At 44.5% G+C, this 13,937-nt stretch overlaps 1 protein-coding gene across 2 annotated transcripts in view; it reads left to right on the top strand.

Annotated features, from left to right (window-relative positions):
- SLC2A10 (solute carrier family 2 member 10) overlaps positions 1–13,937 on the top strand; it is a 507,763-nt gene that overhangs the window by 229,704 nt on the left and 264,122 nt on the right. Inside the window, exon 4 of one of the 2 annotated variants that reach the window (XM_069651302.1) lies at positions 7,555–9,923. The exons of the other annotated variant lie outside the window; for it this stretch is intronic. Within the exon in view, the coding sequence (XP_069507403.1) occupies positions 7,555–7,685 (131 nt within the window). The 3' untranslated portion in view covers positions 7,686–9,923. Of the gene's footprint in view, positions 1–7,554; positions 9,924–13,937 lie in introns of those variants that run through there. 2 annotated transcript variants of the gene reach the window in all.

Below are 13,937 nucleotides of genomic sequence, written 5' to 3'. Positions count from 1 at the left end.
ACACCCAACATGAAACCAAACCACATACAATCTCACCTCAACACCACATGACGGCTACCGACTGAAAAAGCACCAATGCTCGACCGGTTTCTCCGAACTGAAGCTTTCAGCATCACATCAAAGCTCTCTTGCTCTTTTCCTGCTCAATCAGACTCACAAACCTTGGCAACCCGCTATCATTGCAGATCCACCAGAGCGCCAAGAGACCACACAGATGGCAACAGGGTGTGGTATAAGAAGCTTTAACATAACAAAACATAGGGATTTGAGCCCCTGGCAATAACTTAATTTGAAAATCATGTCAGTGAGGCGGAAGCTTGTTTGCTTCAACATGATTAAGCACATCTGCATAATCCCGATACTCGGACGGAATATTAGGCAGTTGGACTAAAGCCAAACAAGGTTGTCTTCCCAATGTGAGTTTGTTTTCATTTATAGGAACTTGACACAATTTGGGACATCTGACCCCAGGGAAGGTATGTTTTCTTTAGTATCCAATCGATTAGAGGTTTGTGAATAGTGAGCCAAGGAATGCGGAGTATTACCTGAAAATGTGGTGCCGCAATAGAATCAAATTGGATTGTTTCTTGAGGTCTCTTGGAGCATGCTCAACGCCCATAAGAGAGGTGAGGCGCGGGTGATCACGCACAATATAAACTCAATATAGCCTCAGAAAAACCTCAAACGCTCAGGAAAACCGCGCGGCAACTGAACTGAGCTCCATAGTGTGGGTATATGTGGGTATTGCGGTCAACGAGCTATTGAGTTATTGTACTGCCTAACCTGCCTAACCTGCTGTGGATTATATACGGCAAATTGCAGTTCAGTTCAGTAATGCACAGCAGTAATGTATAGCAAATCTATCTATCTGCTGCCAAAAGTAAAACTGTTTTGAGCAATTAGATTAAACTGATTGTGTGGGCTATTGCTTTTGCTACTGGGGCTGTTGCAGCAGGGTTAAACACAGTTAAACATAGCCTAGTCTATTAACTCAGCCAAGCCCAGCCTGCTAAACCAGCCTAGTGATACCTGGCAGTGGAGATAGTAGATGTTATCCAGCACTTGAACAATTCCTCACTATCCACTACTGTGTGAGCGCACAGGGCCTGTTTGCTTGTGATTTGTACGGTGACTGCGGGCTTGTTGCCTTTGAGCCGTTCAAGTCCCTGGTGGCTGGGAACCCTGCGCGAAGGAAAACAAGGGTGCCTTTGGGCACGGAGGTGCCGGTTTGATACCTGTGTTGTGACGGTGGGCTTTTGGCCTTCGCGCCTTGAGCCTTTTAGCCTTGAGCCACACTGGCTCATATCTCTTTTAAGTCCCCTGCGGGAGGCCAGAGGGGCCAGAGGGTTTTGAATTTGTGAGTGAGGCCCGTTTGGAATTGTCCATAGTTGGTATCAATTAGGGCGATGAAACTGCGGAGCAATGCACTTCAGGATGACCCGAGAGCCCCAGAATGGGAGGAGCCAAAAATGGCCCGCAGCCCGCTAACTCATGGCGTGAGGGGCCTTTAGAAGTAAGTGAGAAGGCCCTGTCTCCGGCATTGGGGGTTCAACAGCTTCGGGTACAAGTGCATGCAGATCCATCTCTGTCCCCCCTTACTACACCAGTAGGAACTTTTGGGGGGCAGGAAGCAGAATCTATTCTGGCGGATAACTGGAAAAAGGGTCTCGAATTTACAATAACTACAACCAAAATTCAAAAAAAGATTGATGAACATTTTGGAGAAAGGAAACAGTTTTATGTACCGTAAATGAATAAAGTTATGGATACATCCTCAAGCCTTATTAGAAATCATAAAGGGTCTAATGAGTCTGCCAGGCCTGTTCTGGACCTGGACACAAGTGATCAAACGTTAAGTAATCTTAACCTGTCTGGTCCAGACACTAACCTAGAGTTCGCGGGTCCATCGCAGGAAGCACTAATTGAAGTACCACCAGTCCTAGACTTAAGTGACCCCCGAGGGGGAAAATGCCGAAAAAAGGGTCCAGTCAAATGACAACTCATTGAGTGCACTCATTTATGTTTTGAACTCGTTAGTGTCCGTGTTCGAACTTTTGAAAACTGAGGTGCAACTTCAATCGGGCTCGCTAATGGAAATGATGAAGGAGGTGGCTGCTCTAGACGGGGCAGTGGTGGGTTGTTGTAATGTCATCAATACAAATGTGCTGTCGAAACTGCATGAAATGCAGATAGAGTCAATTAAACAAGGGCTGGACATCTCAGCTCTTCAAAGGTCTTGGGCAGCCATAAATAAATCGGAAGAGATTGACAGATATCTAAACCATGCTTTGCCGTCCCAACTCCAATTATTAAATCAAAAACAATTGGAGCGGACAGTGTCGGAGCCACTAGAGGTTATTAGTCAACAAATGGATGACACCCCGTTGTCGGAGTCGAATCTGGAAGAGTTTCGCAGACTGGCCAATGTGGTAGAGGGGTTTCAAGAAGAAGATCCAGCTGGAAATCCGCCCCCAGTCATCCCCAGCATTCAGTCGGACTCTCAAGGCGAGGAGTCCCCAGCAGCTCATCCCCAAAGTGCAAACCTTGGGGGGAAAAAGAATCGAAAAAGGGAAGCAAGAAGGGTGAAAAGGCTCAAAGAAAAAGATGCCAGCAAAAAATGGGGAAAAAATCAAAGAAACAATTGAGAGTAAAACATAAGAAGCCAGATACTAACTCACTTGCGAAGAAAGCTGGTTTTTGCCATCCAGCGGTAGCTAAGGATGACCAAGAAATTGTTGAACTTGATTCAGTGAATAGCCCACAGGGAAAAAGTGAGGGTGCGAAGATGAAGAACAACCAGATAAGAGCCCCCCAGGTTGCCCAGAAAGATGAAAAGAAAACTGGCCTTAATAAAATCAAGGCCACTTTGAGTGTGACATCAAGAGGCTCACAAACAGATAAGACTCTGAACAAACAGGAAGCGGCCCCAGCTTCATCTAATTTGAAGAAGGTTATCAAGCTAGCACCCATTTTTCTTAAAGTAAAACAAAAATCAGGGTCGAAATCATCCCCGGTTAAGGGTGGGGCCACAGTCGAACCAAAAACTAATGTAAAGATCGCCCCAATTTTTCTGACAAAACCTACAGTGCAAAATCAGAAGAAACCGGCATCTCTGGCGGTAGAAATAAAACTGGGCAAAGGTAAATTTAGGTGCTTGGGAGACTCTGCCCTTGTCTTGGAAAAATCAAGACTATTGGAAGAAAGTGCAAGTTAATCTCAGGTGATTACTGGAAATCTGGAACAAATGTCCCCACAGATGGAGGAAAAAACTACTACGGACTCACTCTATGCGATGCCAATTATTTGGCTCTCTTTAACTGCCAAAAAGCAGGCAAAACTTTTAAACCGTGGGACCATACTTTCTCTTTTGAAAAAAGTTCAGAGTTTGTTTCTAATTAACAGTAAAGACATAGAATCGGTTAGATTCCTTGATCCAAACAACCCTCTCCTGGCAGAAGTGGGCTGCGCATCTAGGGATGTGTTCCAGGCAATTGAAGACGCAAAATGGGATTTAAGGATCTTGGACATATTGGTTCTAAAAAGCCAACCAAAACTACTGCAGCCACGGAATGTGGGAGTTGGAAAGAATGTTCATTTCCAAGAAGGGGTCACCAATCCGTAAACCACCACTGAGATGCCTAAAGCCACATGTGAACAGACAAATGTTTCCAACAAGGACAATACCTTAGCCCTTCTGCCAAGTATTCTAACAGAGGTTTTTCAGAAGCTGGGTCTAGAGTCCCAGCATCTTTGAAAACAAGGGGATGAGAGTAATTTGTTGGAACACACGGGGGCCCAATAACTGTACCTCAAGGGCCATAAAGAACTATCTGTTTGATGTGGGAGATGTCATAATGTTGCAAGAGACCTGGCTCGTAAACACCATAGTAGTTGAAGGGTACTCAATTGTGGCTCAAAGGGCAGTACAGAAAGCTAGAGGGAGGCCGAGTGGGGGGCTGCTTATTGCCCTCAAAAACTCAAAATTCAAGGATGTTATCTCCGTTCAAGGGATTTCTCAAGGGCTACAAATGTGCAAAGCTACATTTAGAAATGGGGCGAGTGATAGAACAATGATTTTCTGCAATATATACTGGAATCCGTCTAACATGGTACTCCTTGCATTCCTTGACGTGTTAGCCAAGGCACTGGGTGATATGAAACCTGCCTTCCCAGGGGCGGATATAATTTTAGGGGGGTGACCTTAACACACAATGCATTGATCTCCCAAGGAATCGGAGAATATCTGTGGAGAAAAGAACCACCAAAAATGGCCACATGTGGATAGAGTGGTTGAATGACTGGGGTTTGAAAATGTCTAATGGGTGTCGTCCAGGTGATGTCCCTGCTAATCCAACCAGGATCCAGGGCACGTCTGCCTCAATATTGGACTACCTTTTTCTATCTGGTGGTCTTTTTGAACAGAAAGTAAACCTGAATATAAAAGAGGGGGGCGGTAGTGACCATCTCAGGTTGGAACTTTTCTTCCCAGAAATCTCAGCAGAAACTTTGCCACGGATGCCTCAGAAGCTAACAGCTCGGAAAGCCAAAGTTCGCCTAATGAAATATAAGGCCGGGGGAGCTGATTTAAATGAAAGGCTTTCTGCAATACCAGAAGAAGTACAAAGAGAGAACTGCTCCCCATCAGGCTTTATTAAATTCATTTGGCAAACTTGTCCTCCGAAGCTAGGAGGGGGTGGGCCAAAACATATCCATCGGCACGTGTATGACGAAGAAACGATGGCTAAGAAAAAAGATCTAAATGGTAGATTGAGGTTCATAAAAAGACTCTTCCATCAGTAAAACTGAACAAGCGGTGCAAATAAGTCAGCTTAAAAACAGCTATAAACAATGGTCAGTGGCTAGGAATGTAAAAAGTTTCCAACAGAACGGAGAGCACATATTGGAGGTTTTAGGCACGAAAGATGCTAAGGGGTTTTGGGATACCATGCATGAAATGGAGGGGGAAAAAACGATCCAATTGTGTAATCTGGTACCCGAGGGTGAGTGGATCAAATACCTAAAATCAGTTTTTGGTCAACCAGCAAGAACAGTATGCGACTATAACATTAACGCAGAATGGTGGCTCGATCTTAACACGCCGGATATCGAAGATATCATTATGAAGACTTCGTCCTCGAAGGCGGCATGGCCTAATGGGCAGACATATCAAGTCCTGAAGAGTAATCCAGCGTTATGGGCAAGACTGCTTAATTGGCTTTTTAGGGAAATCCTGACTCACAAACAATTACCATCATCATGGCGCACTGCTACAGTTATCCCATTATTCAAGGGGGGGCGACAGGGAGGCGGCGAAAAATGATCGCCCCATCGCCTTGTTGGATATTGACAGCAAGATTTTTATGAAAATCCTGCTGGGGGAACTGGAAGCCTGGGGGAAAAAAAGCCAGAATGCTCTCACAATGTCAAACTGGGTTTAGGAGGGGTCTCAACGGCAGTGAATGGCATAGCATTAAATCTCCTGAGTGAAAAAACCCATGGGAAGGGAGGTGAACAACTCTATGGTGCTTGGGTAGATTTCTGCAGGGCCTTTGACCAAGTGGACAGGGGAAGGTTGTGGATGAAATTAAGGGCTAAAGGCATCCCAGAGGGGCTCCTGGCAATGCTTATAGAATTCCATAAGGAGAATGGTATCAGGGTGAGATTAGATGCAGAGGGTCATCTATCAGAACCTGCGAGAGTGAACTGGGGGGTTAGCCACGGTTGTCTTGGGGCCCCGCTATTCTTCAACCTGTATACTTCGGATATGGGGGAGTTTCTAGCATCCGCAGCGTTGGCCAGTCCCTCCCTAAATGGTAAGAAAATACACTGGCTGGCCTACGCCGATGATGTGGTAGTTCTAGATAAAACAGCCATCGAGTTACAACATCTACTTAATGGTATTCCCAACTATGCAGCTGAAAATGGGCTCTCTCTGAATCCTAACAAATCAAGAGTGTTGATATTTCGGCAAAGGAATAAAAAATAGTATTTCCAGGATGGTCATGGGGGGGGGAGGCAATCAAAAGGGTTGAGGATTTGGTTTACCTGGGTTACAAAATCTATGCCACACCGGCATCAAGTAAAGCAGACTCTGACCTTGAGATAAAAATAAAACCCCTTGCAGCTCAGATGAAAAGAATCCTCTGGAAATACGGTAAATTTTCATTCATACCTATCCTCAAGTTTTATCAGGCTAAAATCGTTTCTGTTCGATTATATGGGCTAGAAGCCAAACCTCAATTGTGGAACTCATCTTTGCAAAAATGGGAAGGTCTGGTGTGGAAACATGCCTTGGGACTACCAATGAGTCTATCGATGGACAATATCAGTTTCGAATTGGGCCTAAGATCATTAAAATCCCAAGCAGAGTGGAAACTGTTGATCCTGCACCACCGCATTATGGCATCACAAGACCAATCCCTCTATACAGATATGAGAAAACATCTGGAGGCTGGCAATTCTCACCAGCTGGACAGACTTGACTCACTGGCGAAGGAATGGCAGGAGTGGGCGAATATAGACTCAAAACTGTTGGAGAAAAATCCATTAAAGGCCAAAAAAAAATGGGAGGAAATGAACTGGATTAGGACCATTGAGAAAATAAGATCAGGGTTATATCCAAATCCCCTACAAAGAGCAGAAAGGAAACTGGATTTCCTCAGCAAATATCTAATAAAATTTCCAGACTGGAGAACAAGGAATATGTTTTTCAGACTGAGATTGAACATCTTACACACTGGGGAAATACTGGCAAGAAGAGGCAAGGGAGCCTCTGCAGTAAGCCTTTGTCAATCATGTACCAAACCTGAAAACCAATCAATCAAACATCTGATGATGGAGTGTGTGGGAACGAGAAATTATAGACATCAATTTCTCAGTAGATTCATGTCCGATGTAACATACTGGGTACACGACTGCCTTTGGAAAAGCCTGATTGATGGACATTCGCATCAAAAGACGATTGCTGTAGTCAAGATGCTTGAGGACTTTAAGATAGAACTGTAAAATCCTTTTAAAGATTGTGTAAATTCTGTTGGAATTGGTCTGGATGTGAATGTTTTGTTTATTAATTGTATACATTTTTTCCCCTTCGTTTTTTGCTAAATTATGTATTTGATTCGAAATTTGTGAAAGGTTATATTTTTTTTGTAACTATATACAATACATTTTTTTAAAAAAAGGAATGTTCTGTTGAGTGATGACGCTCAATACATTTGTTCATGATTAAGAGAATCTGTGTTCCATGGGCAAAAGAGGCATCAATAACATTTCCTCTATCTCCAGTACATCTATCCATTCCTGTGAAGCCCCCTTGAGAGTAAACAGGATGATAAAATGCCTTTGTTGTTCCACAGGTTTAGCAAAAGTATGTAATTTAGGGGAGACAGCATGTTTACTCATTGATCCCCCATTACAATAGACAATCAGTTCATTTTTCCGATTTAGGGACTGGTCTTTTAGGACAGGACCTCACTGGATGACCTTGACTGCCACAATAGAAACAGAGATGACCTTTTCTTCTTCTTTCTCTTTCTCTTTCTTTTGATGCGACAGGTCATCTGGTGCTTCCCAGCTGCATTGGTTCGCTATCTGAATGTGGAGAAAAAGCTTCACGTTCTACCGAATATGCACTTCTTCGCCATTCGGAATGTCTGTGTTCGCCTTTTTGGTCCTGCCACTGTTGATCTAATCTTCTTATTAAAGCTGCACACTCCTGTATTGTGGCAGGTGGGTTCATAACTTGGCTCAGTGCATCTTTAGGATAGCCTCTTAGTCCTCTTTGAAAGATGGTTAGCTCTACGTCTCAGGCCAAGTGGCTTGTGAAGCCAGGTTCATAAAAATGAACGATTTAGGATGAGAGATCTTTGCTTCCCTGACGTATATCCATAAACTTGTTGTGACTCTGCTGTTTTTTGCCTACTGAACATAGACTGGAAAACCTAATAAAAATCATTGCATCTATTTAGAAATGGATTATTGGCGTTTATATAAGGAATGGTCCAAGATTGGGCTGTTTTGACTAAGTTAAGGAGGATAAAAGAACCTTTGTCCCGTCCCAGGCATATAATGCTGGTCGATTGAGCAAATGTATTTTACATTGCATGGTAAAGGCCTTAAAGTCTTTAGGGTCACCCCGATATTTTCTGGGCATAGGTGGGGCTGTAATGTTAGGGCCAACTCCAGGAATGGGCAAAGTAGCCGGATTCAATAAGGGACATGGCATTCCTGCAGACTTCTGACCATTAGCTTGGGTGTTTGCACCCCTCACAGCACCCCAGATATTTCCAATATTAGGGCTCTTACTAACCATGGCCTGAACTTTGTTTTGTAAAACAGTGCGTTTTGGAATAGAACAGCAGTCTCCTGTCAAGATGCATACACCTCTGTTTGAGGTTTGTGCTTAGACTCTGCCAGTTCATTCAACATAGTCTCCGTGTTTCAGGAATCTAGTGTGGTCTTATAATCTGTCACGTCTTCATGCAGACCTGGCTTTCCGGAAACCATGGAGTAAGTACACAAAGGCGGAGAAGGGAATTAAGTCCTGACTGTACAAATATCAGTATGCCCTTCAAGCCCCCGCCAATGTATTATAATAGTATCTCTGAGTGCAGAGAAGATTTCAGACACACAGGTCTTCTGAACTAAAGAACTGCAGTAAGTGGGAGACAAAAAGATTAACCACAGGTTTGCCCAATTATAGTCTCTAAACCTTGGAAACCTTTAGAATATCTATGGATACCTGGTTAGCTAGTCAATCTGCTGTAAAAGGGAGATTCAACGACACTGCAGCAACAGTATCATGTAAAACCACTTCTGTAGGAAATAAAGGAAGGGCGAGGATGGGGAAAGGTTTGCACTCGTTAGATGGACTCCGAGAATATCAACTTGATCAGAGTCATGCGCTTTGAAATCAAAAGAGAAAAGCGAAATACCTAAATAGTGATGGTCTTTATCCTGGGTCGGATAACTTCTAGAAATGTCAACAAAGTTCTGTGACAACGAGGATGACGTTAATAATCCAGGTCATGAAAAAAATCCTTTGTTTGCAATGGTCCTAAGCTGCAAGATTCACTAATGAATTGTTGCAAGATGCGCACATACCCTTGTGCGAGGCTTAAATGGCTTGATTTACTTCAGTTCCAGTTCAACCACCACATTGGAAGTGTACAGAGTTAACTTAAGCACCCATTACTAAGTGGTATCTTCACAGGAAGGTAGTCATTGTGGACCATATTTCCATGTCCAATAAGGCTCCGATAGCCTTCCGGGTAGTAGATGATTCACAGGGGATCTTGGTTTAGTATTGGGTATGGAAAACCTGACATGAGCCCACTCAGTGACGATACTGAAGCTCTGCTGTCTCCTCATCCAAGACCAGCCTAGACTTCCAATGTGTACCCATATACATTGCTGTCTGGTCTCCAGATTGTTTACTCAATCGTTGAATGCCATTCCAAGACCCCATTGAAGTGTTGAGCAAGCCGAGCCCCTCGCACCAAAGGCTAGTGTCTGCTTCTGTGTACCAGAGGCTATTAAATCTCCAGGTGGCACAGACCTGACATTAGCTGCTGCCCCATCGTCTTCAAGCCGTCACCATTGCCAAGCAGCACCACAATGTGGGTGCTGGCATTGCCGCTCCGACTCGACACTCGCTTGCCACCAAAAGGCACAAAGGAAATGATTTGACGTTGAGAAGCCTTATTCAGAAATGTTGAACCATCAGGCAGAGATTAAGGTATGTTTGTGAGGCCCAGACCCCCAGCTCAACCTTTGGAACTATAGTGACTACTAAGCTATCCCTTATGCCCCTTTTTCTCAAAGACATATCCTTCTTAAGTGAATTTGTTGTATAGAACCCAGCGTGCCTTCAAATCCAGGTTCTTAATTTTCTGTGTTCTTTCCACAGTTTGCTAGTGCGTTAGTCAATTATTTGCATATTAAAATGTTCAATTAAATAATATATTTCATTTTAGAACCTTGATTGGACATTCCTTTATTTTGGAGTCTTCTACATTTGCTATTTGGGCCTCTGCACTCATCACATTTACAACACTCTTAAAAGTACAGCCTGCCCCCTTGGCCCATGATTCCACAAAAGGCAAAGGATGTATATCTCATGACTGTGTCTGTTTCAACTTTATGATTGTGATTATTGATGGTTTGTAGTAGTGTGAGGGCTGAGTAGGCGATTTATCATTACTTACCGTTGTACTTCGGCAGAGCAGTAGTTATTTCATCATAAGGGGTTAGAGCATAGAGACTATCTCTTCCTGTAATCATGTATTCTCCACTCTTTCTGCTCCAAGTGTACAATTCTCTCCTCGCATAATATTCTACTAAACCTCTGCCTAGAGAGGGGTAGGAGAGGGTATGATGCCAGGGTTAGCTGAGGTACTTTATCTCTATATCCAAGATCTGAAGTGCTTGGAGGTTCCATGATCATATGTACATTCCTGACTGCTGCTGGAGCACAGTTTCTGCAGGCAGATGAGGCTTTTTAATCTTCTGCCCGTTTCCGAATTTAATAATTGTATGGCTTACTTAGTTTTATGGCACAAACATCTTTAAATATAAGCCATGCCTGGTTGTGTCATGGTTAATAATAATAGCACACAATTTTGCAGCCACTGCAATTTGATTTCACACTAGCCCACCATTGACATGACTGATGCCTATTGGTGTCTGCTGTAACTGACTCCTTAACTGCCATTTTGAAAAATGGCCAGGATGCTCTCTCTCTGATCCCACATGTGAATGAAAACACTTTCCTCTCAGGGCAAAGGACCTTCCCCCAGGAGGTCTGCCAGGAACTAGTACTTCAAAGGCAGCACTGCAATCTGTGGTAGGTCATATGTAGGAGACTGACAACGAAACAGGGTTCAAAGTGATTTACTTTAGTAAAGAGAAGGCCTTACCCGACTATTTTACAATGATGAATGCTCCCTATTCTAGAAAATAGCAAAAGGTGCTCGTCTGGATGTGTTACATAAATCAACCCCCCATCGTGCCCATATTACTCCTGTACTCTGCGCTCTGCATTGGCTACCTGTTACTAAGAGGATTGACTTTAAAGCCCTCTGTTTGGTACACAGAGCAGTCTACGGCCTCGGAGCGGACTACCTCTGTGAAAAATGTCTACCCTATGTTCTGGGCGCACTCTCCGCTCCAGTAATGCTCTTTTGGTGATGGTCCCGAAGTTCTAATTCTTTAGGATTGATGGTCGGCCCTTTTCTATCGTAGCTGCCAAACTGTGGAATGAATTGCCTAATGCCCTTAGACACGTCGAGAATCACCTTCAGTTTCATTGTCTTCTGAAAACTCTTTTTAGAATGCTGCTTCTCACTAGTCCTGTTCCTGTGCAATCCTCACGCCATGATGCCCTTGGGCGATCGTGCGCGGTATAAATGTTGATTAAAAAATAATAATAATATATTATAAAAAAAGTCTACTGTCCAGACCTACGGTACGGTACTAACTGGCCCTACCACTAATAAAGAAAAAATAAACTGAACCGAGGGAAGTGTTATTTACTCCCCCCTCCTTGAGTTTTTGCTGGTTGCTGCATGAAGCCCTCCCCAAAGTCCTCGTCATCAATAATTTTATTTTGGCCTGGGGCCATAAAAGTACATCAATAATATGTTATGTGTTCCATCCATTTCATAATTAAATCAATTACAATAATCATAGAACCCAGTTGTTTCCTGAAAAACTCAGTTCCCAATTAGGGCTTTTTCACATAAATTAGGGGAGGCAGCTGGCTCATCAATTATACAAGTGGCATAGATGCTTAGATCAAAAGAGGTTGCCCTAGTGTCCTTTTCCCCAGGGGTACGGCATTTGCGCCAGAGAGCACTGGCCAATGTGGCCTGTTTTCAGAAAGGATGTCCACATCATACAGGAGGTGGGCTCTACTTCTGTCACGCTATTTGCTGGATGGCGGCACCTCCTATCAAAGCCAAATATACAATTTGCTGCTCTTGACTCCCTGAATTAAATTCGTATAGAGTCAAAATCACTTTTTTCCTGATTGCGCAAGCTAGTACAACTTAAAATGTTCCCCCTGGTTACAAATAGACAGCCTCATATGGCACAGAGTCAATGGGTACATTTATTCACAAGGGCTTCTCTGGGTTCAAGACAGTGTTTTGCTATTTTAGGGACCTTGTGTAAATACAGTAAACCCCCCCCCCCTTCCCCATGGGCTTCTATCTCCTTCCTGTTTTTGGCGATGGGGTTGGGGATCATAGAACCTGCCATACTTGATATCTCACCAGTTTTGGCCACTTAGTGTACCATCTACCCGCCAATTAGTGATCGGGAAGGGTGGGAGTACTGTGGGGTTCCATATGCTTGGGATGTGTTCGCAAGTAGTCGGCCTAGGGGCCCTTAGTCAGCCAGAGCTCTTTCAATTCCAGTGATCTCTGTTTTTGCTGGTATACCCCAGCCTGACCTGGTCAGAACTAGTATTGTTTGGGCAGGTAGCAGAATTAGTGAGCATGCTATGACTGGTGAAGTTACGGCCCCGTTGTCATCCTCTGGGCAGATTGGTGGCTTCCACATGATCCCTCCCTTGCCGTGTGCTTCCAGGAGTAATGGAAGAAGGTTCTTTAATATCATCCACTCGGACAGAACAACGCTATATTTTCACCCATTGGCCATGGATACCCCCTTGCCAGCCTGATCAAGGGTGTACATTACAGCTGGTCCAAGGGGGGAGGTAGGCAATGGGTGCTGGTACTAGACTGAGTGCCACTTTTGGCAGACATGGCCACCATCGGTAAGTCCTACTTTGGTGCAATCACAATGCCCCTGCGGTCCATCTCATGATTTTTCGTCTCCAACATCACCTCACCCTGTGATCCACAGGGTTGCACATTGGTGGAGGGGGACTTGCCCATGCTATCCATCATGGACACAGCTCACCTGACACTGGTTGCAGCCGGAACAGGGAAATCAGGGGTGTCAGTACTGGCCATCGAGCAGTGGCTAAGAATCGGGGCATCAAATAGTGTGGTAGTCAATGGGGGGTCAAGATCATGGTGATGTTTTTCTCATTGTCAGTCATTAGTAACTCCTGTGGCCACACATGGGCAAAATCCATTGGGAATGGACAGACTTCGCTGCATCCCACCTGGCATTGTTGGACAGGTTGTGGCATCGGCTGTGTCATCTAAAACCTGATGCATAGGGCTGCAAGGGCTAAAAGCAACAGCACTGCTGGTAGTACGTAGATCATCCTTGTTGGCCCTGTTATCCTTCTCATTAACTTCACCCCTCAGTGTCCATATTCGTAGGAACGTTGATCGTGCCGAGGAGCTCATGTATCCTGTTTATCAGGATGTTTGCTCTCGCTGCTGGTATTGTGGGCTGTTGGACCTACTCTTAGCAGCGCCATGTGATCAGGGTGCCGTTGGGATTTTTCACCTTACAGTTAGGATTTTCTGTTTTGGGACTGTGGGTTACATGACTGGCGTGCCGGTGACAGGATGTGCTAGATGGTAAATAAATGCCCTTCTGAATGTAGCACCCTGTTTTAGTCCATTTCAATTCAATTGGGGACCTGGAGTGTAGATACAGTGGGGCTGCAGTGACGTGACTCCCCTCCTCGTTACTGCTCACCTGCTCAGACATGGTGCAAACAGTATCCTCCTTTCCTTGTTATGTATATTATTTCTGATGTGTCGTGTCATGCATCAGGGGCTAAATGGGAAGGGGTGGCAAACAGTCCGGTGTGAGCAGCAAGCCCTCAGGGACAGGAGAGTGCAGGGCTAAACACCTGTGCCCTTTCCTACAGGCTGTGTCCCATGGTTTTAATGAGGAGGGGGGTGGCAAACAGTAGTCTGGTGTGAGCAGCAAGCGGCCAGGGACAGGAGAGTTCAGGGCTAAATACCTGCATCCTTTCCTGAGCACTGTGTCCCATAGTTTTAATGAGGAGT

Source organism: Ambystoma mexicanum, chromosome 3p (genome assembly GCF_040938575.1).
Source record: "Ambystoma mexicanum isolate Mex_15411 chromosome 3p, UKY_AmexF1_1, whole genome shotgun sequence".
NCBI lineage: Eukaryota > Metazoa > Chordata > Amphibia > Caudata > Ambystomatidae > Ambystoma > Ambystoma mexicanum.
Note: the sequence above shows the minus strand (reverse complement) of the source record. Positions and strands in the feature narration are given on the sequence as shown.